Genomic DNA, 26,695 nt, shown 5'->3' on the forward strand with positions numbered 1-26,695 from the left:
GCTTTGAGGGAGCAGTCTGTGAAGCTCATTGCGGCCCGGTGCTGGGTTCCACTGCGCTTCTGATCTTGGTCGAAGGGAAGGTCCAGAGAATGCTCGTGGAGCTCCCTTTCTTCATTATCCCACTCCAGGTCCTCTGGTTGGTCGGGTAAGTCGAAGCACACAAAGAAGTCAAAGAAGAATAAGCGTTTTTTGACTTCACCATGACCATCCGTCGACAAGGGACATGAGCGTTGCAGGCCTCGGAACCTGCATCTGTGTCGGAGCGACCCCCTGCCAAACTCTGAGAGTTGTATAAGGCCATGCGCCTTATCTTTGGGTAGTCTGTCTCTGCTGGAGCGCATTCTGGTCCAGTGGGGTCGGCAGGGGCCCCTTCGAGTTTCGCGCTAGTGGCTTTGACCTTTTCTCTGGGGGAAGGGGGGTCAGGGGGGTACCCAGAGATCCATTCCCTCATCCTCAATGCCGACTCCATAGGTCGGGTCTCTTGGGTTTTGGTACAGTGAGGATTTGGGAGGGATGGCTGAACCCTTTGTAATATCAGCTGGAAGATCCCATGGACTAGCGGATGGACCTGGATGAGGCTTGTATTCTGGACACTTCCCCTGACACTGACATGCTTTCTCCCCCTACCATGTCTACAGAGGTGGGAGCCTCCTACTCAGTGGTGGTGAGAAGAGATGCGAGGTCCCGGGCCTAAAGCTGCCTTATTTGGCAGTCAGGAATAACCTCCTGAAACGGGTGCTTCAGCCTGGGGCTTCAACTTCTGAATGCATTTTGCCTTTTATTGAAGCCCTCACTGATGTCCTGCTGGGGACCTGGTCAAAACCCAGCAAAGGGGCTCATGTGAACAGGACAATCGCCCGTCGGCATAGACCTGCTCCAAATGATCTAGTGTTCGTGATGCAACACCCAACCCCCACGTCCCTGGTAGCATTCCTTTACGCACCCCCAGATAGGGAATCCAAGAGGATGGATCAGCTTGGGAAGATTTTTTCTTTCTCCAGCCTGGCATTGTGGCCCGTGAACACCGCATGTCTTTTGGGTAGTTACACACATACTTTATGGGACACGGTTGCACAGGTGCTGCCACAGGTCCCGGAGGAGGCCCTGGCCATTCTCTCCCAAGCTGCTGCTGATGGGAGAGATGTAGCAAAGTTCACTATACGATGTGGGCTGGATACAACTGACTCACTATGCAAATCAGTTGCATCAGTGGTGTCCTTGGGGTGCCATGCCTGGTTGAGGCCTTCTGGCCTTTTGGGGAATGTCCAGTCCACCCTTATGGACATGCCCTTTGATGGCACCCTTTGGAGACAAAGCAGACTTGATGCTCAAGCGCTTTAAGGAGTTCTGCGCTATGGCCAGGTCCTTGAGCCTCGCAGCTGTCCCTCATCCCCCTCAGTCTGCTTTTTGGCAACAAAAGGGGCACCCAACCACGTCCGTTCCCTCTCCAGCCACCATGCCTTGCATACTACCCAGCCTTTGTGTGGCCAGGGACATGGGATCCAACGCCCTTGTGGATCAGGGAACCAGCTGTAGGAAAGTAGCATCTTTCGGACATAGTTACCCCCACTTTTTGCTGGGTGTCAGTGTGTTTAGGTTGTAGTTCCCTGGGATCCTGCTAACCAGGGCCCCAGTGCCTGTGCTCTCTCCGCTAAATTTGGTTGCTGGTAGCATTTTACATCCCATAATTGGCATACTGGTGCACTCATGTAAGTCCCTAGTATATGGTGCTTAGGTACCCAGGCCATTAGTACACCAGGGGTCTCTCTTGGGCTGCAGCATGTATTGTGCCACCCATGGGAGCCCATGCAAACTGTGTCTGCAAGCCTGCCAATGCAGCTTGCGTGAAATGGTGCTTGCACCCTTTCACCACCAAAATAAGGCTTACTTTATATCGCGGTCACTGCACTAAAGCACTGTAAGTCACCCCTCTGGTAGGCCCTTCAGCCCAAGGACAGGGTGCATGTCAAGTGTGAGGGCACTCCTGCATGGGCAGGGTACTGCTACAAACCCCAGACTCCATTCTCTGGGCTTTGTAAGTGTGGGGAAGCCATCTTTAGGTATGTAGTGGACACTGATCAACACGAGTGGTCCAACTACATATTGGCTTCTCCGAACCTAGGCATGATTAGTATCAATCATGTTGGAATCATGCAAATACACCGATTCCAGTGCTATTTGCATGATCCCCTCTACTCTGAGGGTTCCTCAGAGGATCCCCCAGTTCTGCCTGTGCAGTCTTGCAGGATCTGTCTGCCAGCCCTCACTGCTGCCAACCCCAGACACTGTTCAGCCGTCCTGCTGATTAACTTAGCTCAGGCAGAGGAAAGCAGAACAAAGGATTTCCTGCAAGGGAGAGGTGTGAACACCTCTCCCTTTGAAATAAGTGTCTCTGGGATGAGGTGGCCTCTGGGCACCTCCAGACTGCTTTGAAGGGCACATTTGGTACCCTCCTGGCATAATTCGGTTTGCACCAGTTCAGGCACCCCAGGTTCCCTCTGTGGCGTGAAACCACATAAGGGACAGAGGAGTGACCACCCCCCTGTCCAGCCCCACCCCTAGCAAGGAGCACAGAGCTCTTCCAGGCGGCCGTTTGATTCTGCCATCTTGAAAATAGGATGGGGAGAGGCCCCTGGGAGCATCTAACTGGTTAGACCAGGTAGATGACGTCCTTGACCCCCCTCTGATAGGTGAGTCACATCGGGAAGTGACCAACCCCCTTTTAGGGTTACTTAAGTGCTTCCCCGAAGGTGGGTCCTCAGATTCGTCGAGCAAGACTTTTCAAGGAACTCTCTGCAAGACATCTTCCGCTCCTGGCCTCCGGAACTGCTGCTGGTCTGCTTTTGAAACTGAAACAAGACTGTATCCAGTTGGGAGGGCTCCCACTGCAGCATTGTTTCTCTAGCTCCTGCACGATTTATGCATCTTTGGCTGTGCATCCTCCACGGTCACAAGGACTCTGCCTGCATCTAAGAAGCAAGAAGGAATGTACCTTGGAATGAAGGAGTTACTACCTTGCATCTGCAGGCACCTCAGGACGACAACCGGCTGGTGGATCCTGCTGTCCCATGGACAATGTAAATGCTTTGCTCACAGGTGGTGGTTCTGTTGTCCTCTCTGAATCCAACTTGTCTTCTGACCAACTTGTGAGATGGTGGGCCCTTGCTGCAGCTAGTGGAATGGAACCCCTGTGCACCACAACTGTTGCTCTTGCCAAGGCTTTTTAGTTCTTCCTCCAAGATGATCTTCAAGCTCCAAGAAGCCCCAGCCTCCACCACCCTGCAGCTCCAGAATCAGCTCTCCCTCTGCAGCTCCTGCAATGTGGGACTCCTGGTTGTTGTGCTGCTGAGGCCTCCTTGTGACTCCTATGCCTGCTGCCACTGGGTCACTCGTGGGGGCTCCTCCAACTCCGGCTGGCTTTCCTTCCTGCTGAAGGCCTGGTCGGACTCCCTACCAAGGGTCCAGTTACTAGGACTTTGTTGGTCCTCCAAAATCTGCAAACTTCCCTGAAACCACGATTTGCATTTGCCAAGGCTTGTTGGTTGTTTTGCTGGCCACTGACCCTCCTGCAACCCGGCGACCAACATATAACAGCTCGTGGGTGACTCCAAGAATTTCTTGCATCCTCCTGGACTCTACAGCTGGACCTCTTCTTTCACTGTCCTGCAGGAACTTCACCTCCAAGAGGATGTGCATTGCCTACCTGCACCGCCTGGACATCCCCTAGTGGTCTGGACACTGTCCTCCTTCTTTTTCAGGTTCCTCTCATCTGGAATCCACCTTTGGGTTCCACTGACCTAGTCCATGGGTCGCGACAGCAGCTGGAAAACCGAGGCTTCCGTTGACTCCAACGAGGGTTCCGATGCCACTTCACTGCTATGCACCTTGGCTCCCTGGTGTAGGTACTCCGGTCTTCTGGGTATCCATGGGTGGGGACACTCTCCAACCTTCTTTGTTCCAACTTGATTCCTCAGGGTCCACTGGGAAGGGTTCTAAATCCATAAAAATCCAACTCCGATGGTCCTGTGGTAGCCTAGGGACACACTGCTCAATAACAACTCTGCATCAGGGCACTGGTGGGATTTCTAGTACTTACCTCTGGTAATTTCCTGCTCCCCCCCACCTTTGGGATCCTAACACACTTACTTGGTTGGGCCCTCCATTCTTATACCACTTTCTTAGTATATGGTTTGGCCCCTCCCCCATAGGGCCCCATGTATTTTTATGCTTTTCCTGATTATTGTTAAGTGTATATTTTTGTGTGTTGATATCTCCAGGTGGAGATATGCCAAATGTTGGAGTAACTTTAGTGTTGTAATAAAGAAACCTTTATTTTTGCAACAACTTGTGTGGTTCTTTTTTGTGATTTGTTATTGATTGGCTATTGTGATATTGCAAGGGTTTTACACTCCTTCTAGATAAGCTTTAGCTCCTCTCCACAGCTACTTCTAGAGCACTTTTGCTATCTGGACACCTAAACACTATCACTAAGGGTTGCCTGTATTCAATATAGTGTGCCACACCATAGTTGTACACCATAAACTGAGCCAGCCTCCTACACCAGCGGTCTAGCCAGTCCACTACCCCCTCTGTAGTGGCCTCCAAACCTTCCTAGTCTGACGCTTCCCCACCAGGGACCAGTTGGAGGCAGGATTCGCCGTCACCTGTCCCGCTGGCAGTCCATCATATCAGACAGGTGGGTTTTGCAAATAGTCCGATGGGTTCTTCCCCTTCGAGACTACCCCTTCCTCCATGCCACCATCCTACGATCGGATGGTGGAGGATCACTGGCACTCCTCGGCAAGGATGTTATGGCTTTCTTGCCAAGGGAGCCACAGAGAGGTTCCCTGTGCCAGGAGTAGGTAATGGTTGTTTTTCCTGCTACTTTTTGGTGCCCAGAAAAAACAAGGGCCTCCACCCTATCCTAGACCTTTGGTCCCTAAATCCCTTCCACAAGAACAAGTTCAGAATGCTCACTCTGGCTCAGGTTCTATCTGCCCTGGGCCCAGGAGACTGGATGGTAGCGTTGGACTTGCAGGACCCCTATTGTCATCTAAGCCACCCTACCTTTCCATCTATCCTGACAAAGTGGTGCTGCGCACCAGGGCTTCCTTTTTGCCTAAAGCTGTCACACACTTTCATGTAGGCCAATCCATCACCTTGCCTACTTTTTATGCACACCCAAACATCCTTCTCAGGAAAAGGAGAGACTCCACCTTCTGGATAAAAAAAAATATCATTGGTGTTCTACCTTAATCGTACCAAAGAGTTCCCGGTGGATGATAAACTTTGTTGAATATGTGGGTGCAAAGAAAGGTCGGGCAGTGCAGAACAGAACCATCTCTAGATGGGTCGTTCTCTGCATTAAAATGTGCTACGCATTGGCTAAAGTGCAACCCCTGTAGGGTTTGCACTCTTGCTGTACCAGAGCGAAGGCTGCAACCACTGCATTAGTGCACGGAGATCCAGCCCTGGACATCTGTCAGGCAGGAACATGGGCATCACAGCACACGTTAACCAAACACTACTGCCTGGACAGTCCGGTCCGGAGGGATGGGTACTTTGCCCGTTCGGTCCCGCAGGACTTCCTAGTATGATTTTGGTTTGCAGACCCACCTCCATCAATGGTATTGCTAGGGTATCTATTCTAAGGTAAGTCTCTACAACTAGAAGTCTCTATTAGATTAACAAGTTTCTTACGTTCGGTAATGCCTTATCTGGTAGCGACATATTCTAGTTGCAAATGCCTTACCGACCCACCCATCCTCCCCTCTCTGCGAACTGATTTCCAGGGACAGGGACTTCTCTTTCAGGGCCCTAGTTTTAACGCACCAGTAGTCAGTGTTCTTCACAGCTCTGTGCTTCTGGAGTGGAAAGACGTGAAAAGAAACTGACATCCGCGTGCTGGGGTGGCTCCTATATAGGTCCTGTGATGTCATATTCGGTGCGCACAATGCCGACGATGAACGCGGAGCCAACCGACACCATCTGATGTTGTGCAGTGGCACTGCTTGAGTAAAAGTTCTGGAGGCAGACTGATTCCTGTGGGAAATTCTAAGGGAAGGAATCTGCAACTAGAATAGTCTTTACCAGATAATGTGTTACCGAAATAACTTGTTCGCTTGGCAGCATTTTGTTTATAGTGTATACATACACTAGACACATTGTTATGCTAGCCTTTGACAATAGCCTTGTTGATCACTTGCTGACTATCTTTTTTTCATTATTTAACAACCTAAATAGATGAAGTCAATTTACTGTTAGTCTTGCTATTGGTTGAGCCACAGTTTATCACTAAGGGCCATATGTACTAACACTTTTTCCCATAGACACAGAATGGGTAAAAACCTTTGATACATCTGGCCCCAAGTTAATTTCTGTTAACATTGCAAAACAATCCTTGTTCGTAGATTAACTTGGAAATTACCTAAAGAGTTGTCTCCTTTATATAATGCAAGCGAACATTTTTTTCAGTAAGCTGTTTTCTTTGGTGTCACTGGCTTCATGATGGCAGATAGTTTGCAAGATGAAAGACGAGACTCCTTCAGATGTAATTTTTTTCTCATTGGTTTTTTTATTGGACTATAAGGCATGACCAAGCGTGCCTTCTGTACAAACGTGTGCAGCAGTAAGTCAACTGGGTTTTATGGCGCTAATTCTAGGGTGATAGGCTGCTGCTCAGATTGGGATAGTGTCTCTGAGCTTCTGTTTATAGGGTACAACACTATCTAGTTTTAGTCTCTGTGCATAATTTGGAGGAACATCAAGATTGGTGGAAATAAAGTCCAACAAATACGGCTAAATGATGGCTATAATTGGAGGTATCTTGCAGGTGTGAGGCACTTAAATTTCAGTAACATTTGCAAGCACAAAACATGCCAGTGTCACCACAATCTGCCTGGAAAGGTTTTGGTCATGTTACGTATAGTCATGGTGCATGTTCAGATTTGGAGAAGATTTTGCTTAGCACTTCATACTATTTAATCAGAGGAGTGTGGTGTCTCTTTGCAGCGGGGAATAAATGGACTTTGTGCATGTGGTAGCGTCTGCTGTGTGAAAAGAATAGGGTAAGTATCTTCAAAGTGGTTGTAGATATTTTCATGTATGTCCTTTTATTGCATTCATCTTCCTCACAGGGCATTGAGATCACATCAACCAGCTTCGGTCTCCATTTTGTGTCGGGAACTCTAGCGGAGGTGAGTGCTGATGCTTTTATAATCTGCCTATGAAGGCTTACTTGTGCTGTGCACATTGTGTGCTTGCAGGTGCTGTGCACAGGGCTCTAGTGAAAACATGTTGTCTGAGCAGTGCTTTGTGACTTCATTGTGCTGTTTTGGATACACTGTGCCTACGCAAACAGTGTACAGAAAGTAATGTATTGTGACTGTTCATTGGGCTGTACTTTCTTTGTGCATACATTGTACCTGTGCAGATGCTGTACATGATGAATTGTGAACTTGAAAATTCTCTGCACAGATCTGATTTGTGGTGGGTTTTGCTTAAATAGCTACATGTAGGTGTTGAAATTTGTGTGTAGTTGCTGTGCACAAGGCTGTATTTAGTGTAGTATTCCTATGTAGCTCTGGTGAGTAATGTGAATATGCACCATTGTTTTTGATACATTGTCTCAGTACTGTTCTTTGTTTGCCTGGGGCTGTTTCCAAGATAGCAGAATTACAAATTTACATTTTGGATCAAGGAAAGTGTAAACCCCATTAAAGTAACATAAGCAGATCAGAATTTTATGATGAAGAAACATAAGAATGACATTAAGTTTGCTTGTTGTGAGGCACTGTTTAGCTCTGGGAATCTGCAGTAGAACTAGCAAGAGTGTCTGTCTGGGCCAGTTGCTACAGTTGTTACAAGTTCACCTTGGAATACCACAGACTACCACCCCCCGCAAAGTGCCTGGATACCCTCACAATAGGAATAACATAACAACGGGGTGTTTATGAAGTAGAGTCTGGGACTTGAAAAACACCACATGCTCACTGAAGGTTCAGTCAGCCAGGAGGTGAAATGCTTGTTTTACTAAGTTAGTTCATCAGCCTATCTCCCTACCATTTCTCAAATCAAGTTCAAGTGTTGTTTTAGGGTTATATATCACATCTCTTTAATACTGACTTCTCAAAGGGCCTGATTTAGATGTTGGCGGAGGGAATGTTCTGTCACAGAAGTGACGGATATCCGGTCCACCTTATTACGATTCCTATAGGATACAATGGGGTCGTAATACAGCAGACAGGATAGCTGTCACATTGGTGACAGAGTATTCTCCTCTGCTGACTTCTAAATCAGGCCTATAGTCTTTCCATCCCCTGTAAGTTGTATGCATGGTAGGGAATATTTATGTAGAGTCTTTCGTTGTAAGAGATGGTTCAGATTTGAATATCTTTATTCTTGGGTAACGTTTTCATTTAGCATCTCTGTTACTCAAAAAAGGGACTAAGTGGCCATTCACTTAGTTTTCTGCATTAGTGTTGGCTGAGTATGGCAAGCACTTTCATCATTTAGTTATTGAGTGTACAAAATCTCGTTGCCTTTTGTATAGTCTCCAGCAGAACACAGTGCGAAGGTCCTTCCAGGGGACGAAATTATCCAAGTTAACGGACAGGTGGTGGTAAGTACATGCCATGACTGATTTATATCCCTCCTCACCAGCTCTTGCACACTATTTGTTAGATGCTACACTGTTTTTCAGTCTTATCAGCATTTTGACCCAGATAGGCCACATGTCAGCATTGGTGGTGCAAGGATCACATAGCCCTAATCCAAGCAAGGAAATGCCCAACCACCCTGCTAGTTGCATAGTAAAGACAGCCACAGTTCGAGTAAATGGGCCCCAGACATTTCTGGGTCCTGGTGCCACAGAACCTGCAGAACTACTTTCTAGATATGCCCCTTATGCTCAATACCCTAAAATAGGCAAAAGAGGTTACATTCTAGTGTTTTAATAGTAGACATGTAAAATAACGTGAGTGTGAATCCCAGCGATGGCCTTAAATGACCAGTATGATATTGGAACAAATTAAAGAAAAAAATAACAACCGGACAAGACAGGATTCCCGTGATTGCCATAAGTGAGCTGAGTTAGTTTGAATAGCATCTGTGAGAGTGGCCCACAGGGATGTTTTGTTTTAGAAGAGTCCGGAAAGATAACATCCTGTCAAAGCCCTAGAATATTAGTGTGGAATTGAATCACTTTGCCATCCTTAATAGGCAGAAAAGGGGAGAAGAGGGCAGATTAGGTCACAGCTCTCATCGTGGGTGGAGAAGTTGAGAACAGCATTATATCCTAGTATAGCCTTTAAAGAACAGGATGAGATTTTATCACTCATAGTATAATAAGAGGAGGCTGAGATTCACTCCGGAAAGAGTGTTATAAGTGCATAAAGAGAAAGCATCCCAATGACATACTAGTAGAGCAGTGGTAGATCGGATCCCAGTGACACCTTGCACAGTTTGATTGCCAAAGAGATATTGAGATTGGATAACAGTCTTAACAGAGGGGGATGGCATTGGATTACATTGATAGTCTTAGAAAAGCAGCAAACTATTGGGTTCCAACGAGAAGAGCCATGTGATACTGGGATGTGTCAGCCTCAGAAAGTCACATCCTGTAGGAGTTCTTTGTTCTTCACAATCTGAACAGGGTGAGATTTGATCCCAGTGACTTAGAGGAGGAGGGAAAGAGTGTACATCAATGATGATCTTAAAAATGAAGTAGGACACTATGTGCAATTAAGAGCCTTAGTTAAACATGGAGCAATCAGATCGCATTCAAAGTTTGGGGTGCTGGTAGGTTCCCAGTTCTCCCATCTGATGGTAAAGCTGTGGATGAAGAGTCACAAGAAAACCCTGAATTGCATTAAAATACCAGTCAATGTTGTATCAGAATAAGTGTAGGTTTTTAGTTGTTTAATATTACTTAAAGAGAGGCAGACTGTGGCCTACATATTGTATTCCCTGGATATATCAAAAGGGCGCAGATCCTAGAAATTTTGTTCCAGCACAGTGCAGAGGTTTGATCATTTTGACTGAGAATTAGAAGAAAGCATAACGTTTGTTTTCTAATCTCACCTCCGAGGGAAAGCAGAAATCAAGTGTTTTATATTGTATTACAGGAGGAACATTGAGCAAGAGGAGCTTAGTCAACCAGCCATTCAGAAATGTTTACTTTTGAATGTTGCTCTTCCTATAGGTTGGCTGGTCTCGCATGAACCTCGTGAAGAAGCTGCTGGAGAAGTCGAGCGGGGTGACGCTTGTGTTGAAGAAAGTGACACTTTCCTCTTCTGATCAGCCAAGCTCCCCAGCATCTCCACTGAAGCAGGTACCTATAAAATGAGGCACACTGTTCTTTTTCTATTGTTCCAGCCACCCAGTTAGGCTGTTATCACCGAGAAACATCATCTCTGGAGATCGAGATCCTTTCTAAGAAAAGTATTTACAGGAAGTAAAGCAGTAGGTATTGGACAGAACTACTCTTGGATGAGCTCAGCGTGGTTTGCCATTACTGTTAAATGACTGCACAGCACAGGAGTATCCATGAATGCCTGCGTGGACGATTTCATCAATTTAAGCAGAGCATCTGACAAACACAAATGGGGCCCTTCGAAAGGGGATAAGATAGTGAATGAGATTTCCAGTATCCCATGCTTAGAAGCGGAGAAATATGGTTGATGGAGGTATTAATCTGTGCCGCTTATGAGGAATAGGAAAGTGAGACCTGAAGTGATATCAGGTGAGATGGGAGCAACGTGCACCTTTCTATAAAGCTGATGAGGTCAAGTGTGTGTGTGTGTGTGTGTGTGTGTGTAAGAGAGAGAGAGAGAGAGAAAAAAAACCTGAGGTACCATAAGCATACGAGCCCTCCAAAATCCCATTTAATGAATTGTCTATATGCAACTTCTCCATTATCTCATCTGCTGAAGGATTTTTAATAGTGGGATAGTGTGAGTTGTCATCTACCCTGCACAGTGCCTTCTGTTAGTGGTTAGTGTTATGAAAGAGCAACCATTTTCCAGTCTGCAAGGAAAGTGCCTTAAATAAAGAAGATGTGAAACTCAGCTGCCGGCTGTGGGCCCAGAGATCTGGATTAAGACTTCCTTACTTGACCAAATGATGTCGTATGGACAATTCTCAGCCTTCCTCTGTTTGTCTGTTTCTCAGTCTGTTGGAACTGGGGCACATTTAACCTTGCTGACTATCAGGAATTTTGTGACATAGGAATAACAAGATGTTTACATGAATTGCTTCCTGTTTGTTTAATAAGGTTATACAAAGGGTCCAGTTGATATACTTCATGTACCAAATGTCTGTTCATGCGATAGCCGTGGGAACTTAAACCGGAGGAAATGGACCCTAATCCTCCATACTTAAAGTAAACTAACTGCTATATGGTAGGTAGTGGGAACCTACCATATATCAGTTTGCTTCCCGTTTGTTGTCTGGTTTCTCCACAGTGTCTAATTTCTGCAATGTTTATATTGTAGGTATTGACGGACAGCTGTGCCAGTCCTGCAGCTTCTAATTTTCAGAATGACGAATCACCCGCAATCTCCATCACTGCATCCCCGAGGTAAGGCCTGAGCTAACTGTCCACTATTAACTTCTGAATGCACATCTTGTAGGTGATCATGCTTGCAATTTCACTCAAGAGTGTTTAGGGTTTGGAGTTTTATTGCATTATATAGATAGAAAACGAGTTCACTAATGTATTGGCTGTCATTTGTTTGGATCCAGTTATCGTCTTGTTTATTTGAAGCCCCTTAGAATGGCGTAGGACAGTTCTAGCCCCATATTTTTAAAGGTGGTTGAAGTCAGGATTCAAGGTTTACTCATTATCTACTTATACTACAAAGCCTGTTAATCTCCCATGTTTGTGTTCCTCCCGTATTCAAGGAAACAAGATCCAGATGAATGTAAATGTGGTAAGGGGGAGGAGCTAAAACCTGAACTAAAGCACTATTCTGGTGAAGCAGTACTAGATTTTGAAAAAATTATTTAATTTAGTGAGGATCTGCAAAAGTTTGATTATCTGTGTCTTCTTGGAAGAATGTTTTGCTATTCTAGAAATAAAAAGTTGAACATGGATTTCTTCAATTAGAAACCTCTATAAGAATGTAGGTTCTTAGTGTATTGTTCTCCTATATTTTGTCAACTGCTACAGCGAGAGGCATTTTTCAATTAAAAGTCTACTGTTTTTATTTGGTTTGCACAATAATGGTTATTTATTCTTATTGCATGTTATTCTTATATATTGTAGAGTACTGTTTGGGCAGTAATGTCCTTTTCATATAGAGGTCTGCATCCGTCCCTTGGGTATGCAGACTGCATGTGAAACTGGTATTCCTTTTGTTAGCCTATCTAGCAAGCTCATTTAGAGTGTGTGCTGATGTCTTGGCCTGTCCATGTACAACCAAGGTCCAGAAAGCATTTGGTGACCTAGATGGGCTCACCAAGCTTGCTGTCTTAAATGGCATGGGGCTTATGTCCAAGTCCAGAGTTATATGCATACAGAGAGACCAAACTTCCCCCTGTTGTAGGGAGAAGTGTGCCTTACTGGTATTATTCATCTATAGTTTCACTGAAATGTAATGCCCAGACCTTTGCACTGACATTCCATGTGTGTCGAGAGCATGTGTGCAAGGTGGATGCAGTGTGCATGGTCATTGTAGGGTACATGTGTGGTAGCCAGACTCTATTAGTAGTGTGAATATAATTGCTGAAACAAGTGGATTCCATTTTGTATGGCCCCTAGGTTAGCATGGCACAAGATGGCGGTGGTGCAATGAGCTTTCCCACACAGTGGAAATGTATTGCCCATATTCCTGACACCGGAAACCCAGACAATGAAGTGAGGGAGAATGGAGACAGTGCTGCCTTTAGAAATTCTCTGACGGATTGTTAACTAGATTTTCCTAAGCACTGCCGTTTGGTGGATACTAGGGGATGGAGGGAGAGTTAGCAGATTCTATTAAGGGTGAGGACGTTCCTAGGCAGGACCTGCCCATTTGTCTTTCCCAATAGCTGCTTAAGAAAGGCAGATGACAGCGAGATGCAAAGACTTTGCACTTAATTGTGCCCAAGTTTTGGTACTTCTGATTGGAGTGAGAATCATCATTATCTCCTGTGAGAGCCCACCTTGCACAAAGTGTACATCTGCATTTTAGCCAGAAAATCTAATTTTTAAGGGAGCCACCTCAACCCGGGTCCAGAGCCTTAGATATGGGATCCATATCTCCTGTCTGAAAAATGAATATAAGAGGAGCACAAACACTCTAATTTGATTTCCGTTTCAAGATGCTTCATTGACAAAGGAAAGGAGTGCTTCATAGAATTCTTGAAACACTGCTGTGAGATTACGTCTGGTGTTTGCATGACAGATGAGGGGATATCACCTGAACAGCTGAGTTTCTACTGGCATCTAGAAGCTTGCCTGCCTGCTCGGAGAGGGAAAGAGAGTGGCTGATCCTGCAGGAGGAGAGACTGTCCAAGAGGAGAAGCCAAGCTGTGTTTATCACCTAAAAGCAGTCTACTTCCATTAGGACACAACCTGCACCAACCAAGATATGAAGGGTCACACGTTCTTTGTACATATTACATGTGGTGAATATTCTGAGGAACTCCTCTTCCAACCATCACTGCTGAGAGGAAGCACATGCCTGTGCCATGGAGGCTGAAACTACCAAGGACAACGCATCCATCCAGCATGCCTCTGGCAGAGTAATATTTCACTTCATCTGAGGATTCCACTAGCATAAACCCTACAAGCACGTCAACTGGAACTTTTAATGCTGCATTCTAGACTAGACTGCAGTAAAGGGAAATAACACTGCCATCGTGAACTCTTTTTGCTCGAGATCACGTGAACTGACCTATGGGTTTCTTATATCTGGTGATCGCTTAATGAACTCGCACCTGTACCTGTTGTTGCCTATGTCTTGTTGTCTTCATTAGATACAACAAACTGTTAGGGCCCGATAGGCACTGGAAAGATAGCATTAGAGGTGGTGTGGTACTTAGCATTAACCTGTAGTCGGAAATACTGAACCTGTACTGAATCCCCACTAGTATGGCTAGTATTTCTTTTTACTGTGACATTACATTTTTTTTTTAAACCAGCACTAGGTGGGCAGTGACTTTTTGTGTCTGTTGGTTGACCTTTGTTGGATGTCTTTGCCCTCACTACCCTGAGAGTCCAGTGTGCAGTGTTTTATTATGCCCAGTTTGAAGAGCCCTATAGGATGAACCTCTGGATGATAATCACGAAGAACCTGCGTCACCATGATTGTAGCGCAGTAGTCCCTGTCTGCTCTATGGCACCCTGAATGTTGTCTGAATATTGGCTACAAGCAGTGTAGGATCTGCAAATTCTGTCCAACACGATTTAAACTGGAACAGTAAGTTCAGCTTAAGCACAGCATTACCTGCACATTAAAATGGTAGATAACAAAGTTATAAAATATTCTGTGTCCCTAGATCAGTTAAGGGCCCTGTATGTGGAGGGCTACAATAAGAGGGACATTCTTGTGGGGTTTGTTAAGGACTTGTTAGAACTGTGAGATAGGGAAGCAACTGTAATGGTGGTGGCAATCCAGTGGGAAACCTCGGAGGAAGTTCTGTAGTGTCACTCTCTCAACATCTTAGCACGGGCTTTCTCTATACAAACCCCAGGTGTGTCCTCAAGTTTGTTTTGTATTGTTGCCCTAAACATTCTGAGCGTCCCTGATTTCAAGGATACCGCTGTCATTGAATTGTTTCCTTGGGAGGGTTAAATCTGAGACTCTGAACTTGCAGCCGGTGCATCAGAAAGCAGAGGCAGAAGAGCAGGCTGGAGCGTTTTGAGCTTGAAAGTTTGCTATTAGCGTGCCAGGAACAAGAGGAAAGGAGGCAGGAGAGAAATGAAAAGTGGCCCTGAGAGGAAAGAAAATGGGGGCGTGAGAAGGGAAGGAAAAGACAAGGGAAAGAAAGAGAATGATAATTGGAGGGATAAAGAGAGGATAGCACTGGTAAAACAAACTCAGGGTAGCAGGAGGGACTGCTGTTTCTGGGAAAGGTGATTTCCCCCTCCAACTCCACAGAACATCCTGCAAGTGTTTCAACAGAGGTTGTGCATATGTGTGTGGAGGGCCAGTCTAATTTGTAATAGTTTGTGAGGCCTATAGATGATCAGATAGTCGATGAGTGAATGAAGGATTCTCTGATTATATGGCCTGGGCTGAAGCTAGCTGAGTACCTTCAGAGATTGAAAGAAAGCAAGAGAGGGCATACTATTTTATTTGAGACTTGAATTCTTAGTATAATGCATGATTGTGTGTTTCATGGTTGAAATGAGTGGGTGGAAGGAATAGAGGCAATGGTTTTTCATACCCATAAGCAGAAGAACAGGGCAGCTCAAAGAGGAGTATTCTACATCATGTAGAAAGCACCTGTCTAACTTAACAGAAAAGGGTCCAGAGAAACTCACTGTGTTGGTTAACAAGTGGTTAAAGCTAAAAATGTTAAGAAAGTGTTGGAGCAGTTTGGCTCTAAGTCACAGGGAGAGAAACTCTCAACAGACTGAGCCCAAACTGGAGGGTAAAGGCCAGGGTAAGTCCAGAGTTTGCACAGGAGGACTGAATGATAAAGATAATTGGGTTCCAAGTTAGGAACAATTGGACGAAGTAGGAAAGAAAGATTCTTCCATGTACAAAGGTGCCACAAGAAAGGTGAAAGACCCTATACCAGCAGCTCCCATTATAGCGGATGTTTTGACTGTGTGAGGAGACACATGAAGGCCCCTTGATACTCAATCTACTGGCTGTCAAACTTGGGAAAAGAGACTCCGGTGCCCTAAAGTACACCCATCCAAATATCACGGGATTTACAGTTAGAAATGGGTATCGGTTGCAGAAGGTTCTTGCCCAAGGGGGTTACACAACCTTACAAGACTATGGGTGAGCGATAACATCTCAAACCTGGAGAGATTTTCCATGGTGTCAGCCACACTGGCTGGGTAGCCAGTGGAGACAACAATGAACACTCAATAGCCAGAGTTGAGGTAGAATTGATTAGCAAGATGGTCATCAGCATAAGAGGGATAAGAGAGAAGCAAGGATGCTGGATGTCTCTTGGACAATTATTTAATTGCTCATGGTTTAGTACTCATATTAAAACCGTAGGTCTTTGACCAAGTTAATACTAGAGCACAGGCTTCTTGTCAGTGTTGGCAAGAGACTTCGGACCATCACAGATTTGCAGAGGCCAGAGAGGGGCCACTAGCAGGTAAGGGCAGACTTAGAAAAAGTACAAACCGTGATGCCCAACAGCCCTGTTGCAGACTGAGAAAAGGATGAGGCATCCGAAGCAGGCCAGATGTTGGAGTTTGCGATGCAGTCAGAGCTGTGGGGTTTTAGTTGTTAGAGGACCAATTTAGTTGGATTTCTACCAAGCACACCTAGAGGGCTCCCCTGATTATCAGACTTTAGAAGAAGCTCAGAAACTGGTCTCTATGGATGTAGTTGGAAAGTATTACAATGGACTACATGTTCATCCAGCTCCAAAACCTAGCAGAAGTCTTTTGGTTCCTCTTGTGCATATCAACTTATGTTGTAACTGGCTTACTAAGTACCCATAACAGATTAATTAATTTAACTAGACACAGGATAGGAAAGCACCTAGACACAGAGGTGTTGTAGATGCTACCCTAATTGTCAGTTGCTTGGTAAGTTAAGAGGTAAATAAAAACATGGTTAAGGACACCACCGAGCATTTATATTTTTAGTTTCTTTCATTCTCACTCTCATCATTGGTCAACAAGTATATCTTGATCATGGTGGATCAAGCCACCAGATGTCTGGAAGTGGTACCTCTGAGAAGAATGACTAGTAGGGTGGTAGCAAGAGAATAGTAGCCTGGACTAGAGATCTTTTCAAAGGTCAGATTTCCCAAAACATTGATCTTCAACTAGGGAAAAACTTTATCTCATATTGAACAAGAGAGATGTTGAAGCAAGCTGGTGTGACCTACGCCTTTTCCACAGCATTCCATCCCATCCATATTTCAGCTGGTTGATGGAAAACGTTAACTGGACCCTTATAGGGATGATGGAACTCTGCCAGAGAACCTCCGGCGGAAGTGAGATCTTCTACCCAAATGCCTATTATGCGCTTACAGGGAAATGCTACAAAAATGTATTGGCTTCAGTCCTTATGAACTTCTGTTTGGGCACCAAGTGTGTGGCCAACTCACCTTAGACAGATAAGGTTCGGAAGAAATGTCTGGGTCACCATAGTGGGATATGGTGGATTATGTGTGCGACATCAGAAACTGATGGTACAGTACATGAGTTATACAAAGAAAATCCTTCTGGTAAGCCAAGAGCATATAAAGTAATTGTATGACCAGAGGTCAACACTGGCTGGGAACCTGGAAGGTCAGAAGGTAATGTAGGTGGAGACTTTTTGTCAGAGAGCTTTGTAGGATATGTGGTGTGTGCCAAAGAAGGTAGTGCAGATGATTTTATGGATGAACTACTTGGGAGTCACAATGAGATGACAAAGACTGATTAGCTGGTGGACTAGCTGGTTGCTCCTCTCTTCTTCAGTACCTTTGATCTGACTAGTGGTTATTGGCAGATCTCATTGGTACCTTGGGTCAAGAAAACTGCATGCTGCATGCCAGAGGGCTTGTACCAATTTAGGATCATGACCCTGGGCCCAATGATGCTGCTGACACTTTTCAGCCTCTAGTGAAGTGTATTCTTTGAGGGCTTGAAGAGTTCTGTATGGCTTACCTTGATTACATTGCCACCTTTAGCAATTTGTGGGAAGAACATCTAAAGCTCCTTAAACAGGTGTTTTCATGATACAGGGAGCAAAATGGAATATCAAGGCAACCGAGTGGCAGGGGGGGCAGGGCTCTGTAGACTTCCTTGGGTATCAAGTGGGCAAAGAGAAGATCCACCCATTGCATGTGAAGATTCCGTTTGTGTGGAGGTGCCCACCACGTAGAAGACCTATGTAAGACTTTGTTCTGGGCTTTAAATTGTAGCCCCATGTCTCTGAATGTGAAAATGCTCAAGAAGCAGCTTCACACTAGTCATACATGAGGAAGCTTTTGCACACAATGTCTCCATAATTAATGTTGTGGTTTAATATTTGTGGCATACATTGACAGTGAACCTCTACGGCAATTGATGTTGGGACCATTGCCATTGTTCCATCTGCCGCATGTATTTTCAGGCCACCAGTGTTGTAAACTTCATGTCACATGCTTCCACAGATCTAATGTTGGCTATAATCCATAGATCAGAATAGATAGCCATCCTACAAACCTACTCAAAAGTACGTTGACCTACAAAGAGAGAACTTCAAAATAAAAAAGGAAATGCTTAAATAAAAACTGGCTTATTTTATAGTGAGGACTGAGTTGCAAATGGCTAGCCATTATAAACCCTCAGGAGCTTCAAAGAAGTATGTTTTTAGCTCCTCCTCCTCTAGGGCCACTGGAATTATGCAATTCTGTGGTCTGTTTTTTCCGCGCAATTATGGATTTGCTGCATATTTCATTATCTGCTGCATAATCTAATTTGTTAACACATATCTCTTGCTTCTAGCTCAAATGGATCAAAAGTTACTGAAAACATGTGTTCCCTCTAGATGGAAGGCCCTTCTCAAAAGTTACCTGGGCATCTTTCAGTTCCTTATTTCTGTATTTGGTTGTTAAACTAGTTCTAATGAGGTGAGGTCTTTGCACAGTGTCAGCATGTGTAAAAACTAATGACAAAATAATGAAGTAATACTATCACCGAGTGCGCCACAATATATTGCTTAATTATTACTATTTAATTAGCCTTTTCTTTTGCAGAATTAAGTCAACCCAACTGCATATTTTGATCCTCCATTCCACGTAATTCCAGTGGCCCAGAATAAATGGCATGTTGCTTTCAGCAGTCACTTTTAGCAGCACCTTATAGCTTGATTGTGATGTTGTTAAGTCTCAGACGTTCAGTTTTTTTTTTTATCTTTAGAGCAACATCATTCTGCCATCTTAGTAACTTCTTATACATACCTCCTTTTCCTTTGCGCATTTAAGGCATATTCAGTTTGCCTCACATCTACCCCATGCTTAAAATTAATTTATCAAATCTAGAATAATCCCATTTTTTTAAAGAGCTTATTTGAGCATTATTTCTTCAAAACCTTAATCACCTTGTTCCACCAGTTTTGAAGTTTACTGTGCTCAAATAAATATTGTTCATCCCTGAAAGGCTTTATTTTCCAGGCACGATCATTGGAAATGGTTAAGAAAAAGTGGTCTCTCTCAGTGGGGTACCCAGTATAAAAAAGTCCCAGTTCATTTACACAAACCAACTCTGTTGAAACGGGGTAAAATCAGTAATGTTTCTGATCAGATTTGTAATACTCATGTACAATATATTTATAAGTAGAGTTTCTCCTAAATTACACTGCCCATTCAGGGTCTCAGACTTCCTTTCTCAGTGCACGTGCCATTCATGATGTCTGTAGGAAAGTACCCTCTGTTTGGCGTGGTTACCCCCACTTTTTGCCTGTTGTCAACATGTTTTGACTGTGTTCACTGGTATCGTGCTAACCAGGACCCCAGTGGCTGTTCTCTCTCCCTCTAAATTTGGTTGCTTGGGACTTCACACGCCCCACATTTGGCATACTGGTGCCCCCTATATAAGTCCCTAGTATATGGTACCAAGGTACCTCGGGCATTGGGGCATTAGGGATTCACCATGGGCTGCTGCATGTATTGTGCCACCGATGGGAGCCCATGTCAAATGTGTCTGCAGGCCTGCCAATGCAGCCTGTGTGAAACGTCACTACACTCGGTCACTGTAAGTCACCCCTATGGTAGGCTCTCCTAGCCCAGAGGGAAGGGTGCAAGTGCCTGTGTGTAAGGGCACCTCTGCATGAGCAGATGTGTCCCTACAAACCCCAGGTCCAATTTGCTGAACTTCGTAAGTGCAGGGAAGCCAATTTACCTGTGTACCGGACACAGGTCACGACCTGTATCCAACTACATAATGGTAACCCCGAACCTGGGCATTTTTGGGGGCCACTCCTCAGACAGGTTTCTGCCCTCCTTCTGCTTGACTAACTCAAGCAGAGGAAGGCAGAACATAGGATTTCCCGCAGGACAGGGAGGCAACATCCTCTCCCTTGGAAATAGGTGTTACATGGTTTGGGAGGGGAAGCCTCCCCAAGCCACCAGTATGCTTTGAAGGGCACATTTAGTGCTCTCCTTGCATAATCTGGTTTGACCCAGCCCAGGGGCCTCTGGTTGCTGCTCTGGTGAAAAATGGACAATGGAAAGGAGAGCCACCTCTCCCCTGTCCATCACCACCCCATGGGTGCCCAGAGCTCCTCCAGGTGCCACTTGATTCTGCCATCTTGAATCCAAGGTGGGCAGAGGCCTCTTAAAGGATCTAAGTGACCAGGACAGGCAGGTGACATCACTGCCACCTGATTAAAGGTGGTCCCCTTGCTAGATGACCAATGCCCCTTCCCTTGCTATTTAGGGTCTCTCTCTTGGGTGGGGTCCTCAAATTCGATGTGCAAGATTCCAGCAGGACTCCCCTGCATTGTTTACTTCTGGCCACTGGAACTGCAACTGGACCTCCCAGAAACTGATAGTCCGAACTACAGCGATGACTGTGCTCTGCCACATTGTTTCTCCAGCTTCTTCCAGCAACTGCAAAATATCCCCGGCTGTGCATCCTCTGAGGGCGTCAAGTCTTCAGTCTGCACAAGAAGCAAGAAGGATTCTCCCTTGTAGTGAAGGAGTCACAACTGCAACGACTCCCAGCTGCATGGATCTCCTCTCTTCCAGAGCGGCGTGGATCCTGCATCATGGGTGGTGATCTGCAGTGGTCCCCCTCGGCCCCGTCTACCAGCTGTCCAACTTTGGAGATGGTAAACCCTTGTCTTTCCACGCAGGACAGTACCCCTGTGCTCCTGTACCCCTTCCAGCTACCAAGGCTTGTTGGCATCTCCTCCAGGGGATTTTCACCCCAGCCCCCAGCACTCTTCCCTGCGATGCACCGCCCTCTGTGTCCTTCTCCAGCGACGTGGGACTCCTTTCTACGAGTGCTGTGTGAGCCTCACCGCAGTTCCAGTGCTTGCTGCCTGTGGGTCACCTGTGGGGGCTTCCTCCTCTTTCTGTGACTCCCCTCGCTGCTGAGGGTCACCCGGGACTTCCCTCCATATGTTGAGTCCCCTGGACCTTGCTGGTCCCTGCCAGCCCTGCATCTCTTCATCCACAACTCATGCCCTGGCCAAGGCTTGATGGTGGTTTTTCAACACCACTGACCAACTGCAACTCTACTTCTAACGTGAGACATTGACTGCATCACTCAGGGGTGTGGAATTTATTAAAATATCTACTTGTCCAGGGGACAGGTTGCTTCTCAAATCTACTTGTCCTGTAAAAAGATCTACTTGTCCCTCTGGTGCCATGTAGTGTGGCGACAAATTATGGCACCAATCTCATTATGTAAGAGCTCTGATAATAGCCTCTCTGATTATGCCAGGGCTACTACCATAGTAGGGCTTGAATACTTGCAGTTTCAATCCCTACTGTAGCAATTTCCTTATTTTACCACCTTTCTGCAGATCTGCATACTGGGGCCGGAGGAAGCAGTAAGCAATAATTCCAGGGCTCGAATGCCTTTGAGTCTGCAAACCTACTAACTTGCATGTTTTAAAGATTTTCACCAGCTTCTCTCTAATATTTTCCCATAATAAGAAAGGTTGGAAATTTACTCCTGACAATGGCAGAATTAGAACTTCTTCCAGGGTTGGGAAGAAAGTGGCTGGAGGGAAAATGAACTTGCAAATGCTCAATAGATTTTCACATGAGCGAATCTACACATGCGTATTTACCCATGCTAAAATACAGTTCACAAATATTTTATAGGGGTACGATTTCCTGGTATACGTCTCTTGAAAGACACTAATTCAAAGACATATACCATGGGTGCACTTTTGTGACTTTCTTCAAGAATTTGGGGCCACATGTAGGTAGGTTCAGATTTGTGACTCGCAATTTGCGAGTCGCAAATCCGAATATAGGATGGTGTCCCTGACACCATCTGCGATTCGCAAGGGGGTCGCAAATGCCCACCTCATGAATAATCATGAGGTGGGTTACAATTTGCGACCCCCTTGTGAATGGCGGCCCTCACAGGGATGGCGGCCCTCACAGGGATGGTGGCCTGCTGGAGACAGCAGACCACCATGTCTGTGACTGCTTTTCAATAAAGCAGTTTTATTTTTTTTGTAATGCAGCCTGTTTTCCTTAAAGGAAAACGAGATGCATTACAAAAACGAAAAATGAAATGTTTTCAGTTTCATTTTTTCAGAGCAGGCAGTGGTCGACTGCCTGCTCTGAAAAAATGTTTACAGTGACATTCACAACAGGGAAGGGGTCCCATGGAGACCCCTTCCCTTTTGCGAATGGGTTAGCACCCATTTGAAATGGGTGCAAACTGCGATTGGTTTGCGCCCGCGGTCACAAAACAATCCTACATTGCACTGCGAGTCGCAATTAGGAAGGTAACACCTCTTCCTAATTACGAGTCGCAAACCCGTTTTGCGATTCGGTAACCAGGTTACTGAATCGCAAAACTGGTTTTGTGCATCGCGATGTGCTTTTTGCACGTCGCAAACAGCGAAATTCGCTGTTTGCGACCAGCAAAATGCTACCTACATGTGGGTCTTGGTCCCTAATTAGGTCTGGTGTAAACAAAGACATTTTGTTTTTATTAAACTTCTATTTCTCTCTCTATCGGCTGGCTTTACTGTGAGTGATCGCATTCTGCTCTTCCACAAGTAGCATATTGGCACACAAAGTAGTTTTGTTCAGTGTCCGGAACTACAGTGGCAATCAGTGACGTAACGAAACTGGAGGGTGCCCCTTTACAAAGAACATGGAGGAGCCGCCTCTTCAGACTCACTCAGGGCAGGTGCTGTGCTGAAGGGGTCCCCTGGAGGGCGGCTGCGGGGCCTTTGTAATGCCACTGGTGGCAACGTGTGCTTTTAGAGTTCAAAAACGTTTGGGGGGGGTTTTGCCAGTGTTTGTTACAATGTTGAGGGCCTGGTAGCTCCCACAACAATAAATTGTTACAAAAGCCATGTCAAAACAAGACACACATTGATGAAACTAAAAGACTTATAAAAATATGTCGGATCAGTTGACTTTTTTAAGTGTTTGTTTATTTTCATGCTTCCCATAATCGTGTTGAAAATGGTTACACTGATTTTCCATTAGAAATATTTTTGGGAAATACTAGCATGCATCAACACATTTTACTAAATGACACATCAAAGAAATAGCACCTAAAATTTCATGGTAGCGAAACTTTTTCCCTACTTGCATTTTTTCTGAACATTTTATTTTAAAAGCAAAGACTCTTCTCTCTTGCTTACAAGCTTCTGGAAACATTTGCATCTAATCAGAGAGCATTCTGGGAGCATTATACTTAGCCTCATAGCCTAAACGTTTCAAACATGTGCGTACACATTTTTTTTTTTTGTACTGGAACCAACGTCAGTAGTGAAGTGTGACCTTAAAACATTTATTTACAGCACTCACCCTAATAATGAAGGCTTTCAAATAATGAACCATAAATACAAGTTCGAACAGTATTATCTTTTGGAAACACATTACCTCAACTGCAGGGAGTTCTACTCTCTGTAAACTGGCAGCCAAAGGGTTTGTCCTGCAGAGGGTCCCAAGGACAAAGTAAACATGAAAATGTATTGCCCTTGACCCCAAACAAGATGCCCTCTGGTGCTGCACTGCTGATTGTCTAGTCGACCTGGTCCTGCATTTGTGGATGGGTGAGTAGTGGCTCCAGCCAAAACCGGACATTCCAAAGTGAACTGGACTTGGTCCCCTGCCTTTACAGGTCTTCCTCCACCAGGAACCACCATTTGGTTTCTTGCGGTCTTGTCGGTCTTGTAAATTCCTCTTCTGAAGTCCTTTTGGTGGATTTGGGGAGAACTAGATACTTCTACCTCTACCTCTTTTCTCCTGGTCACTGAGGGGCAGTCTGGTACTCACCTTTTAGGGTTCCTAGTTCCTCCAGTTTCTCTCTACCAATTCCACTTCCTTGTGTGGGGGCCTGACATTCGCATTCCACTTACTTAGTATATGGTTTGGTTCCCCCCCTCCCCTTGGGCCTTCAGTACTTGCTATTGTTTTTACTGTTCTCTGTTGCCATTTATGCTGATTACTAACTTCTAATCAGGTGCAGGCCATCCTTTAGGGCGGAGGGGCCACCCCGCCCCCACCTTTTGCACCTCATGGAGAGTGCCGGTCAGGCTGAACAAAGGTCAGCCTGACAGACACTCTTCATGTTCAGGTCAGGCAGCCAGGAACAGACATGCGCAATTTGCGCAGACCCCAGGCTGCCTGAGCTGACTTTGCTGGGCTAAAGAGGCCACAGCTCCTGTGAGCGTGACCTCCTCGGCTCCGCAAAGGTGCCTCGAGGCCCTCCCCCGGGTGACGAGGGAAGCCTCACCTATTGATCCATAAAAGCCCTGAAGCGCCCAGGGCGAGTGTCAATCAGTAACACCTCGTCACAGAGTGGGGTGGGATCAGCAGTCTCACTGACCCCATCCTCACTCTGTGACAAAGTTGGGACTGCTGCCTTCCCTCGCTGGCTGACCTAAGGTCAGCCAGCGAGGGAAGGCAGCAGTCCCAACCCTCCAAGGCTGAAGGTAAGTGTGTGTGTGTGTGTGTGTGTGTATATATATATATGTGTGTGTGTGTGTGTGTGTGTGTGTGTGTGTGTGTATATATATATGTGTGTGTGTATATATATATATGTGTGTGTGTATATATATATATATATATATGTGTGTGTGTGATCTTTTTAAATGAATGTTTGGTGCGTGCGTGTATGTTTGAATGTTGATGAGTGTTGTTAATGGATGTGCGTGCGTGTGTGTGTGAAAGAATGAGTGTGAGTGTGCTTCCCGCCCGCCCCCTCCCCCTAAAACTGCCAGCCGCCACTGTTCCTAATGTGAACATAATAGTGTGTTTTACTTAATTTCAGTTGGGGTATTGCCTATACAGTATTTTGGTATTTGTGTTACCATAATTAAGTACCTTTTATTTTTGTAACACTGTGTGGTTCTTTTATGTGTGTAAGTGCTCTGTGACTACAGTGGTATTGCAAAAGCTTTGCATGTCTTCTAGAAAAGCCTTGGCTGCTCATCCACAGCTACCTCTAGAGAGCCCTGGTGTTCTAAGCACTGACTACACCTCACTAATAGAGGATACCTGGACCTGATATAAGGTGATAACACCATTGGAGCTAACCACACACCAGGCCAGCTTCCTACATTGGTGGTACAGCGGTGGGATAAGCACTTGCAATTGCCTTGCCACTCTGTCACTAGGTACATTCCAACGGAAAGACCATTACTAGATGTAGGTACACAATGCACCTAGTTGTCAGGGTTCTAGTCTCCTATGTTTGGGTAAGATAGGGGTCTATCCTAGCCCTTGCTCCAAACTTCTTTGGGAGCCAAGTGTTAGAGTAGTTAGGGACACCTACACCACTCTAGCTGAAGATTCTTCAATGGAGCACACCACTCAAGCCCCAGACTCTCACTATGAGAGTCTCACTTTCCAAGATAATATTAATTTACGTTTTAATAATAATAATAATAATAATAACAATCATCTCATAATACAACATATTTAAAGATTAAAAAAATCTCAAAAATTCTATAAAATTCTGTAAATTCCTTGGCCATGAAACCATGCGAGGATCTAAAATCAGTTTCTTAACTCTAAGATGCAAAAAGTGCGTGATTAAGCATGCATCCCGGATAGCAGGTTTATGCCTTTGGTGTGTGCAGTCAAGAATTTGATAAATTTGCATATTGATTGTGCATCATTAGGATCAAACATTGACATCACCGCTGACCGACAGGAACGAGTCCCATTTCTCATAAAAAGCGGTTTTAATAGTTGTCTGCGGGCTTCTTTTAAGGCTGGACAAATACAAATCAGGTGAACCATATCTTCTTTCGGGCCTTTACATAGCCTGCAGGAAGTCTCTCCTCTATTCTTCCACGATGGTTGATCCGCTCTAGCAGGAGATGCTCCCAAACGCAGTGTCAAGAAGCGATGCTTGATGTGAAGTGCGAAGGTTGCGGCCAGGTATTGTGATGGGGCCATGGTGGTATAAGTATGCATTACCAGCCAGGCGTGTGAGTGTTGCGCAAGTTTAGCTTTATCATCTAGAAAAGATTGGATGCTTTTTTCCTTTTTTATCGCTCAACACAAAAGGGAATACGACATGTTGGAATCCCATAGGTACTTTGTTTTCGTCTCTTGCAAGTTGTTGTTCAGGTACCTCTTGTATACTGAATTAGGATTGCCGTTTACTGAATTCCATAGTGCCACTACTAGCGGGCTGACAGTGTTTTTACTTATTTTGTACCAGATCTTTATTGTGTGGGCCTTCCTGTCGAGCTGCTGTTGTGTTAGACCAAATTCCAGCCTTATCTGTGCAGGGGAAGCAGAGCGAGAAAGATTGAAGACTTGCTTATAGATTTTTATTTGTTGCCTTTCCAGAAGGCTAGCATCTTTCCCGTATTGGGCTGCGCTTCCGTATGTAATTGCTGGAAGGAATTTAGCCGACATAACCGACATTAGTGGTTTATAT

The 26,695-nt window shown here is 45.2% G+C and overlaps 1 protein-coding gene across 5 annotated transcripts in view; it reads left to right on the plus strand.

The window, feature by feature from the left end:
* Nucleotides 1-26,695, plus strand: part of CNKSR1 (connector enhancer of kinase suppressor of Ras 1) — a 262,699-nt gene that overhangs the window by 91,235 nt on the left and 144,769 nt on the right. For all 5 annotated transcript variants that reach the window (XM_069224001.1, XM_069224003.1, XM_069224004.1 and 2 more), the window contains 4 exons: nt 7,137-7,196; nt 8,552-8,620; nt 10,202-10,330; nt 11,493-11,578. In XM_069224001.1, the coding sequence (XP_069080102.1) occupies nt 7,137-7,196; nt 8,552-8,620; nt 10,202-10,330; nt 11,493-11,578 (344 nt within the window). The remainder of the gene's footprint in view (nt 1-7,136; nt 7,197-8,551; nt 8,621-10,201; nt 10,331-11,492; nt 11,579-26,695) is intronic.

This window comes from Pleurodeles waltl, chromosome 3_1, assembly GCF_031143425.1.
Source record: "Pleurodeles waltl isolate 20211129_DDA chromosome 3_1, aPleWal1.hap1.20221129, whole genome shotgun sequence".
Taxonomy (NCBI): Eukaryota; Metazoa; Chordata; class Amphibia; order Caudata; family Salamandridae; genus Pleurodeles; species Pleurodeles waltl.